The 16544-nt window shown below is 32.0% G+C and overlaps 1 protein-coding gene across 4 annotated transcripts in view; it reads right to left on the bottom strand.

Moving 5' to 3' along the window:
- Positions 1 to 2256: 2256 nt before the first annotated feature.
- LOC117108568 overlaps positions 2257 to 16544 on the bottom strand; it is a 33313-nt gene continuing 19025 nt past the window's right edge. For 3 of the 4 annotated variants that reach the window (XM_033250621.1, XM_033250622.1, XM_033250623.1), the window contains exons 2-5: positions 12965 to 13155; positions 7067 to 7195; positions 5920 to 6066; positions 2257 to 4704 (exon numbers count right to left, since the gene is read on the bottom strand). In XM_033250621.1, the coding sequence (XP_033106512.1) occupies positions 4061 to 4704; positions 5920 to 6066; positions 7067 to 7195; positions 12965 to 12971 (927 nt within the window). In that variant the 5' untranslated portion in view covers positions 12972 to 13155 and the 3' untranslated portion in view covers positions 2257 to 4060. The remainder of the gene's footprint in view (positions 4705 to 5919; positions 6067 to 7066; positions 7196 to 12964; positions 13156 to 16544) is intronic. The other variant, XM_033250624.1, reaches the window with a different exon arrangement.

Raw genomic sequence — 16544 nt, 5'->3', positions numbered from 1 at the left:
ATATATATATATATATATATATATATATATATATATAGGAGATATGGTGATTTGCTTCAAAATTGATTTGAAAACAGGCAACGAGTACTTTGGTCATAGATCTTTATCAAGTGCATATATTATATATATATACACATATATACTGTATATATATATGGTATCGTGTATATATTCCTATATATATATATGTTCCCTGATTTAGCTACAATGGCATGCAATTATATTCGTGATGACTAAGGAACTTTAATAGCACTTCAATAGGTTGACTCAAAAATGTGTAACGTTCCTATTAAATACCATGATTCATCATATTTGACCGTAATAAATCCTTTTCACAATATATTAATCAGGGCTATTACAGCTTACGAATTAATGAATACAGAGAGGCAAAATATTTCTGATTTGTACTTGTAGAAATAACTAATTTAATTGTTGCAATAGAAAATTGATGTAAACAGGTCTACATCCTTATTCTTTAATCAATAATTTATTATCATAATCGCTGACGTCATAATCAACATCGTCGACGTCGTTTAACAACAAGAATTATCCTAATTTGCGTGCCTTAGAAATTGATGTAAACAGGTCTACATCCTTATTCTTTAATCAAGAATTTATTATCATAATCGTTGACGTCATAATCAACATCGTCGACGTCGTTTAACAAGAATTATCCTAATCAAGATCTTCAGAGAATACAGATTATACCGTCTTCTCATATTGACATCCACATTTTCCTAGTGGTTACCATCTCTATAGGGGTGTGCTGGGCCAGAAAGAAAAACCCTTCTAACTTTTTACCTTTCGCCCCCCCCCCCCCCACATTCCAATATTCTCAGACACGCCACTGCCCTTATTATAAAATCAAGATCATCAATGCAATTAAAATCATTGTGTCACCACATCTTCGTCGTAATTGAAATTCAAAGCTATCTGGTTACGAAGGTCTAGTCTTCTGATTTAAAATTTAAAAAAAAAAAAAAAAAAAAAAAAATTTTTAAAATATAAAAAAAATATATATATATACATACATATATATGTGTATATATATATATATAATTTAGCCAATATTAATATGTCCATCAAAAAAAATAGATGCAATTAAGTGTAAAACTCGATTGTCTGTAGATTAACGGTAAAGTACATTTATATTGCTAAATCGTGAAAATAAATATTTTGCAAGATCATACCGATTTGAAAACGTGGCCGGTAATTAATTGTCATCAAAAGTGCAAACCCAATTGAGGACAATAATTTACCAAGTGACTAACGAGAGTTAAACAAACAACACACACAGTCTCCACTTAATTCTTCAATATCAACTTCGAATAGACGATTTATCAAGGGCAAGAAAATAGAAAAAATAAAATAACCACAATTGTCATTACATATAAACATTGGTCTTAAGTTGCATAATTATACTTGTCTTCGTCTTTGACATTGTAAATCACAAGGTACTGAAATATAATTATACAGATAAGCAGGGGCAGAATCCCAACTAAATTTAGGACCTATAGTCGAAGGGGAAGATTTGGGAGGGGGGGGGGGGGGGGGGGGGGGGGGGGGGGGGGGGGGGGAGGGATCCATTACCTATTGTGGAGGTCAAGTGCAGTAGTGAACATATTGTTCCTTCGTCATTTGACAGTTTATTGTAGGTTTCAGTCAACTACACATAGATGACAATAGTACTTCAAGCCAGGCTCGGGAGGAAGAACAAATTTTGATACAACTGACTTTTAAGACACAAAAACTGTGATTACATCTCCTCCCCCTTAGAAAAATCAGTTTTACAACATATATTTTTCCTTCAGAGCCAGGCTTTGTGGAAGCAATAGATCACTTAAAGAAGGCTTAGAGTCGTGCCTTTAAATTGAAGAATGTTTTGTACGAGTTGCAACATCAAGCTACTAATTTTATGCAGGGGTGGCGCCAGTTGCGGGGGGGGGGGAAGAGGACATCCCCTGGTGAAAAGAGCTGATCCCGCCACCGGGGACGGGGAGAAAAGCACAATTCGTCAGAAAGAAAAAAAAATTATATGTATTTTTTTACATTAAATAAGCATATGAGACCCCTAAATTGTCATAGTTTCCTGGGATGACATTCGACCGCATCCACTTATGCTCTTGCCCGGGACTTGGCCCCCATCGGGGACATCGGACCTCCCATTAGGCATATTCCTGCGGCACCCCTGATTTTATGGAGAGTAAAATTTGAGTCAAAACATCAGACCTTTTAACAACTGACTGACAACAGTTGTATTTGCAAAATTGTTTAATATTATTAACTTTTTTTTATTTCATCCAATGCAATATGTTTACCTAATGACACAGGAATGATTTCAGATTGACATAAATAATTCCAAAATGCATTTCATATCTTTTTTACAATTTATATGAGATCAATAATTTTCAAGTATCCATCCAATGCCCCTTCAAAGAATTTATTTTAACAGAAAATGTTAAGGATACTTGAAAACTAATATCTGAATATTAATCCAATGCCCTTTCAAAAAATTTACTTTAACAGAAATTGTCCTACGCAAATACCAAAAAAATCATAAAAATCAATTTTGAAATTAACTTGACTATTTTAAAGTAACATAAAAATGACCAACTTGAACATAGAAATTAGTGTATTTAAAAAATGTTCACCCATAATTTTACAGCAAGAAAAGATAGAAACGCTTACTTACTTTTTTATATATTTTAATTATCCAGTTTAAAATTTAGAGTACACATATTTAAAGTTCAATAATTTCTATGCTCGAGTCAATAATTTGTATGTTACTGCAAAAATTAGCAAGATAATTTCAAAATTATTTTTTATGATGTTTTGTCATTTTCAAGGAACAAAAAAAAAAGTTAAGAAAAGTAATAATCATAGTATAAAAAGTACTTAAGACAGAATGGAAAAATAAATGTATATACTTTACAAATCATGAAGTAAAGGATTTAATTCATATCAACTGAAATATTGCAAATAAATACATATAAGCATATACATTTCTTCTATATTTATAACAGAAAACCCATCTTAAACCCCATTAGAAAAGTTCTTGAAAAGTGTACAAATTTGAAAATTGCAATTCATTAACAAAAACTCCTAGGCAAAAGCCTCACTTAGGATTTACAATAATCTATTTTACACAACCACACACTTAAATATTCTTTTATCATAAAAAAAATCTTGATAACAAAATATTTGTCCAGTATTCATGTATGTTAAAAACCAATATAAAGCTTATGAAAAAAATCTATGCATTAACAAAGGGAAAAAAGGATAGGCATGCACTGTATCAGCCCGTTTTGAGACACAGATAATGTGGCATCGTCAAACACTCACGCATAACCATGATGGATCTGTCAGCCGATGGTCGTGAAGCAGAGCCCAGCTAATGAACAGAATGACAGTAATGTAAAATTAAAATAAATACCCTTCCATTCTTAGAATGTCGAGAATGAACTTACCAACAATTTTTTCCAAAAAAAAAGGCTCAGAACTATTTAATGAAGCTGACTATTATATTTTATCTTAAGTTTTTTTTTTTTCATTTTAATATTAGGTCAAGGGTAACTGAAATGATGGAATACCATTGTTAATGAATCGCTATTGTTTATGAAAAAAGGGGAAAATGGAATGACTCAACGACAGAGAATCATCACATGCCACAAACGACTGCAAACGGTCACTAAATACTATGGTGGGAACTTATAATATATTCATCCTGCAAAACCTCTTGAAGTAGACACAACATTTATGTACGACTGTCACAAGCTTGGCCTTTATCAACAAAACAGGTAAAACAAAATACCCTATTATTTTAATAAAAATAACCAGTAACCAATGTAGAGTATACAAATCCACACACAAATTAAAAATAATATGTTCAACAACATTTACAAAACAATTTTTTTAAAAGTTTGTTTTGTATTTTTGTATAAATATTCTTATAAAAATTACTTAGTCATATAAATTGAATCTAAAATAGATCCATGTTAAACTTATTTAATAGCCTATGTATAAATATATAAGCGATGCGCGGTATTAGGCAGGCATTTTATCACGATGTTGCAATGGTAATTTGTCTTTTATGCTCAGCCTCATCTTCTTGCTTTTGCCTATGCCGTTGAGGTTCATTGATCTCAGTTACATTTTCTACAATGCACGTATCAACAATAACTTCTCCTAATTTTGCATTTATTTCTTTCTCATAATCAACAGATTGTTCTTGTAAATTTTTCTCTAAATTAGTTTCACCTGACCCCTGACATGACCTCTGTGTTAAATCTGGAGCAGCTGTATTCCCAGTTTCCTGATTGGTCAGATTTTCTTGGTTTCTCTCGCCAGTATTCCCTGTTACGTTGGTCGTATCTTCGGCTGAAAAAACTGAATCATCGCCAATTTTTTCATTTACCTCTTCAATGATACAGTCTTTATTATCCACAGTAGGTTCAGCTATTTCCGAGGCCTTTCGAGACTTTGATCCACGTCGGAAAGAGAACTTCCGCTTTTTGCCAAATATAACAATTTCATACATAGGCGGGGGAGATCTTGGCTCGGTCTCATCGATCGAGTTCCCACGACCTCCGAGTCTCAGACTACTTAAACGACGTCCCCTACCGGTACTCACAACATCTGCATATTCGGGAGGGAAATCATTCCGGGCAAAAACAGAATTTTCATCAAAGGAACTTCCACGAGCCTCTATGGGTGAAGAAAAAAAAAAAAAATTTTATAATTAAAATATGTTAAAATAAGAGATTATATAAAATTTAAAAGTCTCATTTATAAAAGTAATAGAAAAAAAAAACTCAATACAAATTATTTCAAACTCTAGAGGGCTCACTGTTGAAATGAAGTTTTATCAGAAAACAAACATAGAGGGCTCACTTCATATTTCTTGATACAAGTCATGGTTGGAAGGAGGAAGTACTACAGGCAAGTGTCAGCTGTTAAAACACATCTTAATACAATGCAACATAAATCTTTCTTTAATCGGGAAAGCTCTTTTGATTTACAACTGGAGTACTGATTTCCTAAGAGGCCCAGATTTTATAAATCATAATGTAAATTAGTGATTATTTGGGCACATTGCCAGAAAGAACTACAACTACTGTGGAAATAAACTAAACAACAATTATTTGAATGTCTAAGTTAAGATAACTTTTAAATGTAAAGTTCAAAAAGAAGACATTTCCCTCAGAAATGAACATATGCATAATTAATACTGTCCCTATATTTTAAAACTAATGACCTAGCCTGTGTGAGGCACCATAGTGAACAGAAAATCCATCCTAAGGCTCCGCCCTGGCCAACCTAGTAACATGTTCTTAATGTATTCAGTGCTCTGGTCTCTTTTGGAAGGGCACCTAATAAATAATAATCATAATTATTATAATTATAATAAAAATATTAATAATAACAATAATAATAATTATAATAATAATAAGAATAATAATTATTATTTAATGAACAAAATAAACAAATTTATTTAATGATTAATAAGATTTTATCCAGATTTATTATGGAAAGAATTAATTTATGCATATTAAATTGTAAAAGGCAAGAACAGAATGGGCAGACCAAGAAAGTGGGAAGATTGTCGTTAGGAGCTAACATAACGTTTTGAAAGGCATTCTTCAGCTTAAGATACAGTAGTTTGAAGAGAAAGTGTTTATAAACCCAAAATCACAACTGGACATGGTGGAAGTAAAGCTTGATTTCCATACAATACCTATACACAATCGCTGACTGCTTTCAGTGATGCTGATTGGTCAGCTGGATCGGGGAACCTTCCCAATTGCGTTGGGGACTGCAATAGGCAGTACAGCAATAGCACTGAAAACACTGTAGCGACTGTGTAGTGATTTTAAGGTAACCAGGCTTAAGACTAGAGATAGTTCCATGTCTGTTACTTACCTACACTAACTAAACGAGTTAATCGTGATTCTCCATTTGGTGGTCCACGTATGTGCGCTGCAAATGCCATGCATGTTAAAAGAAGAAGGAATACTATACAGATGACAGCGCCAGCTATAGCCCCAATTGTTGAATACCCATTATAACCTATGATTATAGATAACAACAGAAAAAAGACAATTAGATATATTGGATATCCATGGCTCAGTATTCTAAATATGAATAGAAAAAAAAAAACAAAAAAAAAAACAATTATACAATGGACACTAATTTCAAGATACAAGGAAGTTTTTAACTTTGATCTTTAGTGTATTTTAAGGTTTTCATACCTTATAATAGATGGTAATATATATCTTTAATTACAAACATAAGCATCAAACTAAAATCAATTTAGAGTCTTTTGAAAACACACTTGCCAGTAAACTGACTCGATTATGACCTCTATCAACGGTACAATAAAAGGAATTATTTTTCTGCGTTGCCTGATATGTTACTTGCGAAAAAATTTTTTCAAGTGATGTAGGTGGGAATGGAACCTATGACCTCTAGATAGCTAGTCTGGTGTCTTTGTCAGTTAGGGCAAAACGTCATACCAATTCAGTCTTCTGATGCAAACACCATTGGATTAATACAATAAAAACAAATCAAGAAGAAACAAAAAACACTTCCTCAAACAAAACAAAAAGTGCTACTTAAATAACAATTACAGATTGAAAACTGACCAACAAAACAGACACAAATTGTACTAAAACAAGACATATTAAGATACAAGGAAGTTATTAACTTTCATTGCATTTTAAGGGTATCATACTTCAACATAATGTATATCTTAAATTATCAGTAAAAACATAAGCATCATACTGGAATCAATCTATAGAGTCTTTTGAAAACACACTTGCCAGTAAGGTTAAGCCCTGGCAGGCTAAGCCCTGTCCAGAGGCAGGCTAAGCCCTGTCCAGAGGCAGGCTAAGCCCTGTCCAGACTATCAAATTTGATTTGACAAAAACATGTGACATGCCTAAATATGGTCATGATGACATCACTTCATGATCATATATAGGCTCATCATGACTATATATGGGAACAGAACAGTTTTTTGTCAAAGAAAATTTGAGTGTGGACAAAGCTTATAAAACAACAAACAAACCTATACTTTGGCAAAATTCTCCATAGTATCCTGGTAGACAACTGCAAGTTCCATCAGCACTGCATTCACCATTGTTTAAACAAACTGAGGTACAAGAAAGTACTGTTGTCGTTATGTCTACCACTGGGCCTACAGAAAAAAAACATTGATCTCTCATGCTTCTGTCTCTTATACACATCTAGATGTGATGGACACATGAAGAGATAGGTGTGTTCTATAGGCAAGTCAAACCTAACAAAGTTCATTACCAGAAGTTGCTCTATCTTAGAACTATCCTTAATGTAATTGACTTCCTCCGACTATATTTGTTGTGCACCTACTCTAAGAAACTTAATATCGACAGTCTTAACAGCCACGCCCACCTTAAAATGTAATTAAATACTGTTGACGACCCCATGCTACATAGGATAGCCACACCAGTCGTTTGTGCAGAGCGTAACAGATACAGATGCAAATGAACGAGATGAGTTTGATAACGAAAGCACAAAGAGGCCGAAAACAATCTAAGTCTAAAAGAGTTGCATATTTCCAAGGGTGTTTACTCATGGGAAATGGTATTATCCATGTTCTTAGCCTGCTAACAACATTTTAATTTGTGTAATTATGAATACAAACATCGTTATGAGGGCAATAAACTTTAGTAATGGTTGAACCCAAATAATTCAGCGTTTGTTGACACAAAACTGGCCTAGAAAGAAATGCCAATTTACATTTTCCACAGAACTAGACTACAAACGACTGATACTGCAGTATAAATGTCTACCAGTACAATTATACCGCAAGTGTCCTTTCACAGACTGATTCATAATCTTGAACAAATAATACTGTAAAACCTCGAATTGAAGCCCATTGGGCTTAATCTCGAGAAGGAGTCCACCTCAAATTGAAGCTCCGTCTTTAGTTTGCAAAATTAGCCTAAAAAAAGAAGCCCATGGCTTCGTTTCAAGATAGCATAGGCTTCTGTTCGAAATAGTACAGTAACTGTACATGAATTTTCAAAAAACGTAATACATTAAAAATAAGCTTAAGTTTATTAGGTGACTTAATGCCAGTTAATACAGATACAGATTGATGTTACTGTGGCCTTATTTATTGTTTTACAGTACAAATTCCCAAAATTTACAGCATTCATTTTGAAAAGAAGCCCCTCTCTAGCCTTGAAAAAAAGCCCCCCACCCACAATTGTTCATACTAAACTGAAACTTGAAGTGAATATAAATACACATTCTAAAGCCCGTTTTCCACTAGACAAATTTATTCGCGCAAATCTAAAGCCTTGGTTCGATTCATGAGCTCTGATTGGTTGCACATTTTTTTTGCTTTGCAAAAAGTAGAAACAGTTTGAACTACCGATTTTGCTGAAGCAAAAAACTGCGATAGAAATGTGAATAGGCAAGCGCATAAAACGCTTTTGATTGTCCGAATAAATTCACCAAGTGAAAACAGGCTTTATAAAATGAAGTAAACTGAAAACAACTTGGATTTAAATTCTAATTTGTAAGTTATTCATGTTGAACTCAAAGCTGTCAGGATGATATTTTAATTACTTTCTAAACAATTAAAAAAAAATTATTTACATTAATGTTATTCGTGCTTCCTTTGTATTAATACCGTACATGTATTTTTGTTCAGCTGCACAATCTTATCTTTATCATTTTGAACAAATTATGTTTTTTTTCACATCCATAAAAACATATTTCTACAACATATTTATTCAGAATACATTATTCAACAGCAGCAGATGTACTAAAACTGACAATGTAAACTAACATTGATCTCTCATGCTTCATGATCAAAATACCAATTAAAAATAGGCTCCCAGCGGGAGTGTGTGTCTACTGCTGGACCTTTTTTTGTTAGGCTACTTTGAACTCATCCATGTTTTCTGTGTTGGCAATTCATTTGAATAACTGTACAAGTATACATCTGTGACTTTATTTTAGGGAGCTTTCTTGGACAGGTCTTATCCAGCACCTTTCTGTGTTGGCAATTACTGTATTCACTTGATAACTTTACTAGGACAGGTCTTATCTAGCACGGCATCATTATTTCGTAAACTTGCTTTTCATTTTTATCTTTAGTCGAGACTTTATTTATTCCTTGTTTCACATACTTATTTTTTTAAAGATCATTATAGGAGGGCAGAATAAAAATAAAAATAAAATTTTGTTTTCTTATTTAGCAAATAGTTTTACCAAAAACATGCAGACAGAGGAGAAAATAAAAATAAAATTTTATTGGTGAATGTAAAATGGGATGGTTAAATGCTTCAAATTTATATAATTAGGAAGAAATATACTTATTTTATCTTTGGAGATTTTAAGGCAGCGGAGGGCGTAAAAAAATTAAAAATAATTTTTTTTTGTGGCGACGGGTGTGCTAATTGGCCAAAAATAAAATGTTAATTTTATTCAAAATCATCAATATTTGCGTTCGGTGGGTTCGCTAAACAAGGTATAAAAAGTCTCGCCTTAGCTCATGACGCACCCATCATTCTTTCACCAGATTTACTCTTACAAGGTCAATTGCCTCGGGGCAGTAGACACAAAAACCAACCAATATTTAAAATTATGGAAATAAAGACAAGTATATACAATGAAAGATTAAAATATAATATGTCCATGAAGGTATTGATTCAGTTTTAACAAAATTAAGTATCTAATATTTAAAATTGAGAAACAAGTAACATATGGGTCATCAAGCATTCTAAGAGTAATGTTTATATAGAGAATAAATGTAGAATTTTATTTTTAGCTTTTAAGACAAGTTTTCACCATGATAAACACACATTTCAGTACATATGTTTACTCAATCACACACACCACCACCATTCACTAAGCATTAATCAATCTGATTGCTTTACTATTTATATTGCAAAATCACATCCTTGACCATGAGATAGAATTTAATACAACAGCCTACGGCACATTTTAATTACATCTGTACAAATTTGTATATTACCTTGATGCTTTTTATAGGAACATTTTCCTAAATGAGAAATTCATTTTCTTAAATGAGAAAACCAAATTTTATTTTTATTCCAACATCCTTTCAAAAACAAAGCTTGCTTAACAAACATGAAAATGTCTTCCTTGTTTCCAAGAGCTAAAAACTTTTTTTTATTCGTCAATAAAATTTGTATTTTGTCTTTTGTCTTGATGCTTTTGAGAGGACCATTTTCCTAAATGACAAAACCAAATTGTTATTTTTATTCTAGAATCCTTTCAAAAACAAAGCTTGATATTACAAAAATGAAAACGTCTTCCTTGTTTCCAAGAGCTAGAATCTAAACTAATCTTTAAAGAAAGTGGAAGAAATAAACAATTATTTTTTAAGGAGAACAAGTTATCAAATGATTAGACAGGATATATTATACTGGTTCAAACTATTGACCTATGACATTACCTTAATTTCCTGGATTATTAAACTTTATTATTATCTCGGCAATCTACACCACAAACATTTCTCAATTTGATTTGATAAAATATGATTGGATCTATGCAAATCATAATTAACACACAATTTTAAAAAGCAATCTGGGAAGTTCTTCACTGATAAATTACCAATGCAGTCGCTGATGATGGAGCTCCACAAATGATGATTTTACATGCAGTTTTATAAATTATGAATACTATAATCATTCTTAAAAAGGTGGGAGAGAGGAAGCAAATTCTATAGACGACAGTCAACTGGGCTTCTCATTTCTCTACACCAAGTTATCAATTAGGATCTTGTCTCACCCACTAATACCTTTTTGCTGCTGTCTCAATTAAAATTATATATACTGTATATAATTTATATTTTTAATTCATATTCCTCTACTTTGGTTTGCTAGATCTGTAGATTTTTTATTAAGTTTAGAAAAACCTTCTTTTTAGTTGGCTTAATATATTAATTCATTATTTTTTTAAGTGCCGTCATGGATCATTCTTTTGCACTTAAAATTTTATTCAACTGGACAAGTTTTGAAGCGCATAGGGCAATTATCATGCGCATTAGAACTTGACATCAATTACAATTAGAATTATATTATGAGAAACCACAGACTGGAATTAATGGATATGTCTCTCCACAATGCTTTTTAAAAGCTCATGATAAAACAGGAAAAAAATAATGGCCTTGGTTTTGCTATATATTACAATTTACCACCAAGCTAGCAACGTAAAGGTAAGCCCACAAGCAAAACATCCAGACACATTATTTTTGTGATATAAAATAGCACGGATCTTTCTAGTGAAATAACCATTTTCTTGATGCTAAAAAGAGACATTTACTATACACTATTTAGTGAGGTATTTGAAAGATCGTCAGAAATTAAATTCATTGTGATAATTACAAAAGACTGAATTTGTTAATTATAGTTTGGGGAAATCTATATTGTGTCAATAGAATAAGGAGTAATTTTTTAAAAAGCAGGAAAACAGGTTCTTGAGACAGAGGTTCCATTCACACCTTCATGTGAAGAAATGCATTGTTGAAGGCCAGGTGCCAAAATAAATGTACATACCAGGGAGTTGTTATTTAGACATACTGACTCTAAAATACTATCTGTATATAAGTTAAATCATATTGCCATCAAACACAATGCAAGACTACGCTTATGCACACGCTTTAAGCTTGTTTTGCACTAGGCAAATATATTCGTGCGAATCGAAAGCATAGGTTCACTTCCTGAGGTCTGATTGGTTGCGCATTTTTTCGCTTCGCAAAAAGTAGAAAAATTTCTAACTACTGATTTCGCTGAATTAATAAACTAGAATGTGAAAAGAAAAAAAAAAATAGAAATGTGAATGCACATGAACCAATTTGATTTGTGAATAAATTTGCATACTGGAAAACAGTCTTTGACTCAGTGCATCAGCCAATGGTCTCAACCAACGTTGGCTACAAACATGCCAACACTCTACTGTTAACGCTTGACCGACGCAATGTTCGATAACAATCTCATCATCATGGAAAACAACCTGTCATGTGTTTCATCACGGTTTGAGTAGAAAAGCGTTGGTATTATGGGTGACTCTGTTCCGAGAATCGTACATTCTTACTTTATGCCTAAGTGGTAGAAATGAACATTACTAACAATAGACTTCAATTTTAATTTAGTCCTATCACCAGATGAAGAGGATAAATCAAAAAGTGAACTATCATACACCAACATTATATATTTAATTCAATTTGTTAATTTATTCAGTATAAATTATTAACAATACAATTATTTATTTATTTATTCAGAATACTATTAGAAGACTTTTGTTATAGATCTAATTAATAAATTGGGTTCAGAGTATAAAATAAAAAATCTGTTTTTAAAGAAATCTGCAACTGACATTTTTGCTTGTTTCCATAGAGTAAAGCTTTGTCTACACTATTAAATTTTATAATAAATAAATGTGATATTGGCATAATCACATCAATATGCACATATACTGTATTGGCACATCACACAAAATACCTCATTCTTCAGATTACACTGATATGTTGATCTCTGGTGCATAATAATTGTCCATGAGAAAAAAATATTACAAATCAGTGGTAGGCCTACGTCATTATAATGAGTTAAATATTAGTTCAGATAAAGGTAGGCCCTGTACAGCTGCAAGTCCCAGTGGCCTAATCAAAATTCTTTTGTTGATTTAATTGTACATTTTAAGACTGGAAAAGTTAAGATAATTACCAAAGACTTCTAATTTGTCAAATTTTGAAACAACATTGAATATTATGTATTGTGACAGACAGATTAATCTTACACGAAAAAAGGTAAAACACACTGTCGATTATAACACAAGTTCACTAGATTAACATTCTTAGCAAAAGGCAAACAGTGTAGTTTGTAGACAAAATGACAGACTTGTATTAGATTTGTCAGATTGAAGAGGAAGATTATTAAAAAACACAAACCATTCATTGCTAGGTCGCTGTAAACCTTGCAGTATTAGCCAACACACTTCAGTTCCTTCTCTTACTGCTGACCTTTTCCTTCTTTAACCGATGTTAGAATTGCACTGTTTTTTATTAATTTTTTTAATAGCTTTTAATCAACTGATAGATGAAACAAGCTTGTTGAAAATTTATGATCTGTTTTCTCCACTCTGAAATCAAATAGAAATGTTAAGAATAAAAAGTGTAGCTGCATTAGTCTGCTATGGAACAATATAAAAGAAACAGCAGCAGCACTTTTAAGACTAACAATATATAATTTATTTCTCTAGCTTTCGTCCACACAGTGGACTTCATTAGGAGACTGTACAAAAATCAGATAAGAAACATCTATAATATACAACAGAGATAACAATGGGCGGTCCTAAAACAACAACCGAAAATGTCCAATAATGATTCCTGATGATGACATAATTAATGTCGAAATATTGAATCCTGACACGATGGCGTGCATTTCGATACTTGGAGTATGTATTATATTATCCTAAAACAACAATGTATGCAAACTTTGTTTATTAGGGTCGTTTATTTCCGCAAACTAATATTTGCTCTGTCCACCACATTTGCATACTTTGTTGTTTTAGGACCGCCCATCATTGTCTCTGTTGTATATTATAGATGTCCTATTTGTATAATCTCCTGATAAAGTCCACTGTGTGTACAAAAGTAAAAGAAATAAATTCTATATTGTTAGTCTTAAAAGTGCTACTGTCATTTCTTTTATAATAATTAACAGACTACCTCAAATAAAACAATGCATTAATTTAATGATTACTCAAATCTAATCACCACATTTAGATAACTATATTACAGTATATTTATATAATTTCCATAGTATAATTATATTTACACTGTAATAGTTCTCACTTTATCTGAATTATTTAATGCCAATTTTAATTATACTGCATATCATACAATAAAATAAATTTAACCATATAATAAAATAAATTAACCCTACAATTTCACACTGATATAATATAGTAGTAACAAGAAATATATACATCACTATTTTCACTGCCAGAGTTATTAATTCTTGATATTTACTGTGGTTTTTGACACTAACAAACAAATGTATTGTTGGTATCTCAAAATTAAATATTGCGAATTCCAATATTGCTGGCAGAAATCTTAAATCTTATTATATTCAACTGTAAACTAATTTAATGCAATGGCAACGCCAACGATAATTCAGACAGACTTGATCGCGTAAGTAGCACGATCCTATAAATAGATGAATCTTTCACCAAATTTAAGCCTACTAAATCAATAAGGTTTTGAAGGAAAATGGCAGAAAGATTTAAGTAAATCCTATAAACAACGTTTGAAAATACGAATGTCACTTTCTGGCTTTGGTCTTCTAACATCAAAATAGCGAGATTTTGAATCTGAGGCAAAACATGGATTACATAGCTTACAATGTTGTGTTTAAATAATGTTGCAGTTTGGTGTTCCTTCAAAACATATTTTTTGTAGAACCATTAAAATACATAACATGCCTGACTAAATAATGTTGCAGACATTATTGCAAGGTTGTGTTAACTTACTTTAACTGACATAACATACATTGCATTTATATATACCATCATATATATATCACAGCACTCAAAACGTGGAATGTATAGCTCATTCCGCAGTAACTTTCTTCTCCCCTTTGGGTCTCTTCGTGTCTGAGCTACCCGGTAAACCTAATGACACAGTTTTTGTGAATGTTTGTTGGGCATCTATTCGTAAGTAGACAAGGCTTTCTAAACTGTCTCTATTCATGCGGGAGTTAAGCAGGAACGCTACCTGGCAGTATGATCAATCGATGGCTAATTACTAGCCAAGGGAGCTGAGTATGATTCCCATTTTTCCATGACCTTTTTATTCAGGTATATTTATTCAAACTCATTTATAAAAACATACATAAATTTGTGAAGTTACCAATCAAAAGTCAATAGCAATGAAACTGAATTGAATACTAATGGCATTAAAACAGAATTACAATTAAAATTACAAATTATGTGATGTGGAAAAGTCTTGGCATCCTATAGAAACCTTTGTATCATAATAAATATGAACTTTATTTAATTAAATCCTATGATGAGTATGTGAGGAAATTTGCAGTCCACTTTACAGATGCCAAATGAAAATGTTTTAGCCAAATTTAAATACCATTACCAATAAAATTTCACAAAAATGGTTCTGTAAATGAATTTGTACAATGTCGACCATGTCGGTATTGATGCAAATAACATAAACTGAGTCACTGATTGATTGAATGTATTTTAGTGTTTAGTTCATATCAGAAAATACAGCAAGCCCTAAGAGATTCCCCATTTAAACAAAAATCACTTGTAGTACAGGTAAACAGAAAATCGGAATAACATATTCATGAAAAAAGAAGACCACATTGGTAGTTGCATAACAAAAAAGGATATCGCATGGTACAGTATTATGAAGTCATTGCCGCAAAACTTTATCCACAATTGTTTGTAAACTAAAATCCGGGATTTTGTAGATAACCCAATCAAGTCTGCTAAAAGATCCTGCCTGAAAAACTGTAACCAATGTTTATTGCGCAGAGGTAGAGGTATGGAACGACAACTTCAAGAGAATTTCAGCTAAATATTCTTCCATTTAAATTCCAAGAACTTAACTGTCTGCAATTTTCTGAAATTTTAATTGATATACCTGTAGTAGTGGGGGGGGACACAGGGATGCATTCCCCTTTAAATATTACTCGCACCCCCAGTTTCCCCCAAACATTATGGTCACGTAGTTAAAAATCACTTAAAATCACATGAACGTGAATTAGCACGTGAATTAGCACCCCCTCCCCCTCAACTGATCATCGAGCCACTTCACATTCACGCTCCCCCTATCAGCACCCCCATTTTATACACTGTATAGTAAATAATTTGATGGTAATTTGTAATAAACAAATTATTTTAATGGCAGCCACAGCCATTAAGTAAATAAAAAAAGCAATATCCGCATCTAAAGTGTTTACATAATAATTTTGAAGACAATTTTTTTAGAATGTTCATTTCATATAAACAAACAAGACTGTACTATGAAGCAATAAAAAAAATTTTAATCTGAAATATTCATGCAAATGATCATCTCTTTCAAATATGTATGTCAAATATATACTTATGTTTTTGGGATTCAATGTGATTCGTAATATCCTATCAAAGACAGATGAGGCTGTAGATGAATGTCAAAATATGACATAGGGTACTCAAGAACCATGTTGTAAATCACAACATTACATGTCCATGTAATATCGTTTTGCTCCATCAAACTAACAATTTATGCAATGTTTTTCTTTTTACCTTCTGTTTTTGACATTTAATGTTTTCTACATACTAAATTTATTTATGCAGCCTTGCATAGCCTTAATTAAAAAAACACTTGGATGAATCAAAATAAAGATTTTTTTATCATATTATTATGGAAATGATTTAAAATTTGAATGATTCATTTCGTGCTCTGCTAATTTATTAATAACAATAAGAGTATGACAGTGGCTATTGTTACACCATGAATTCTTATTTCT

Source organism: Anneissia japonica, unplaced genomic scaffold, assembly GCF_011630105.1.
Source record: "Anneissia japonica isolate Jap-2015-1 unplaced genomic scaffold, ASM1163010v1 scaffold287727_len1644234_cov201, whole genome shotgun sequence".
NCBI lineage: Eukaryota > Metazoa > Echinodermata > Crinoidea > Comatulida > Comatulidae > Anneissia > Anneissia japonica.
The sequence above is the reverse complement of the archived record's forward strand: the minus strand, read 5'-3'. Positions and strand labels throughout refer to the sequence as shown.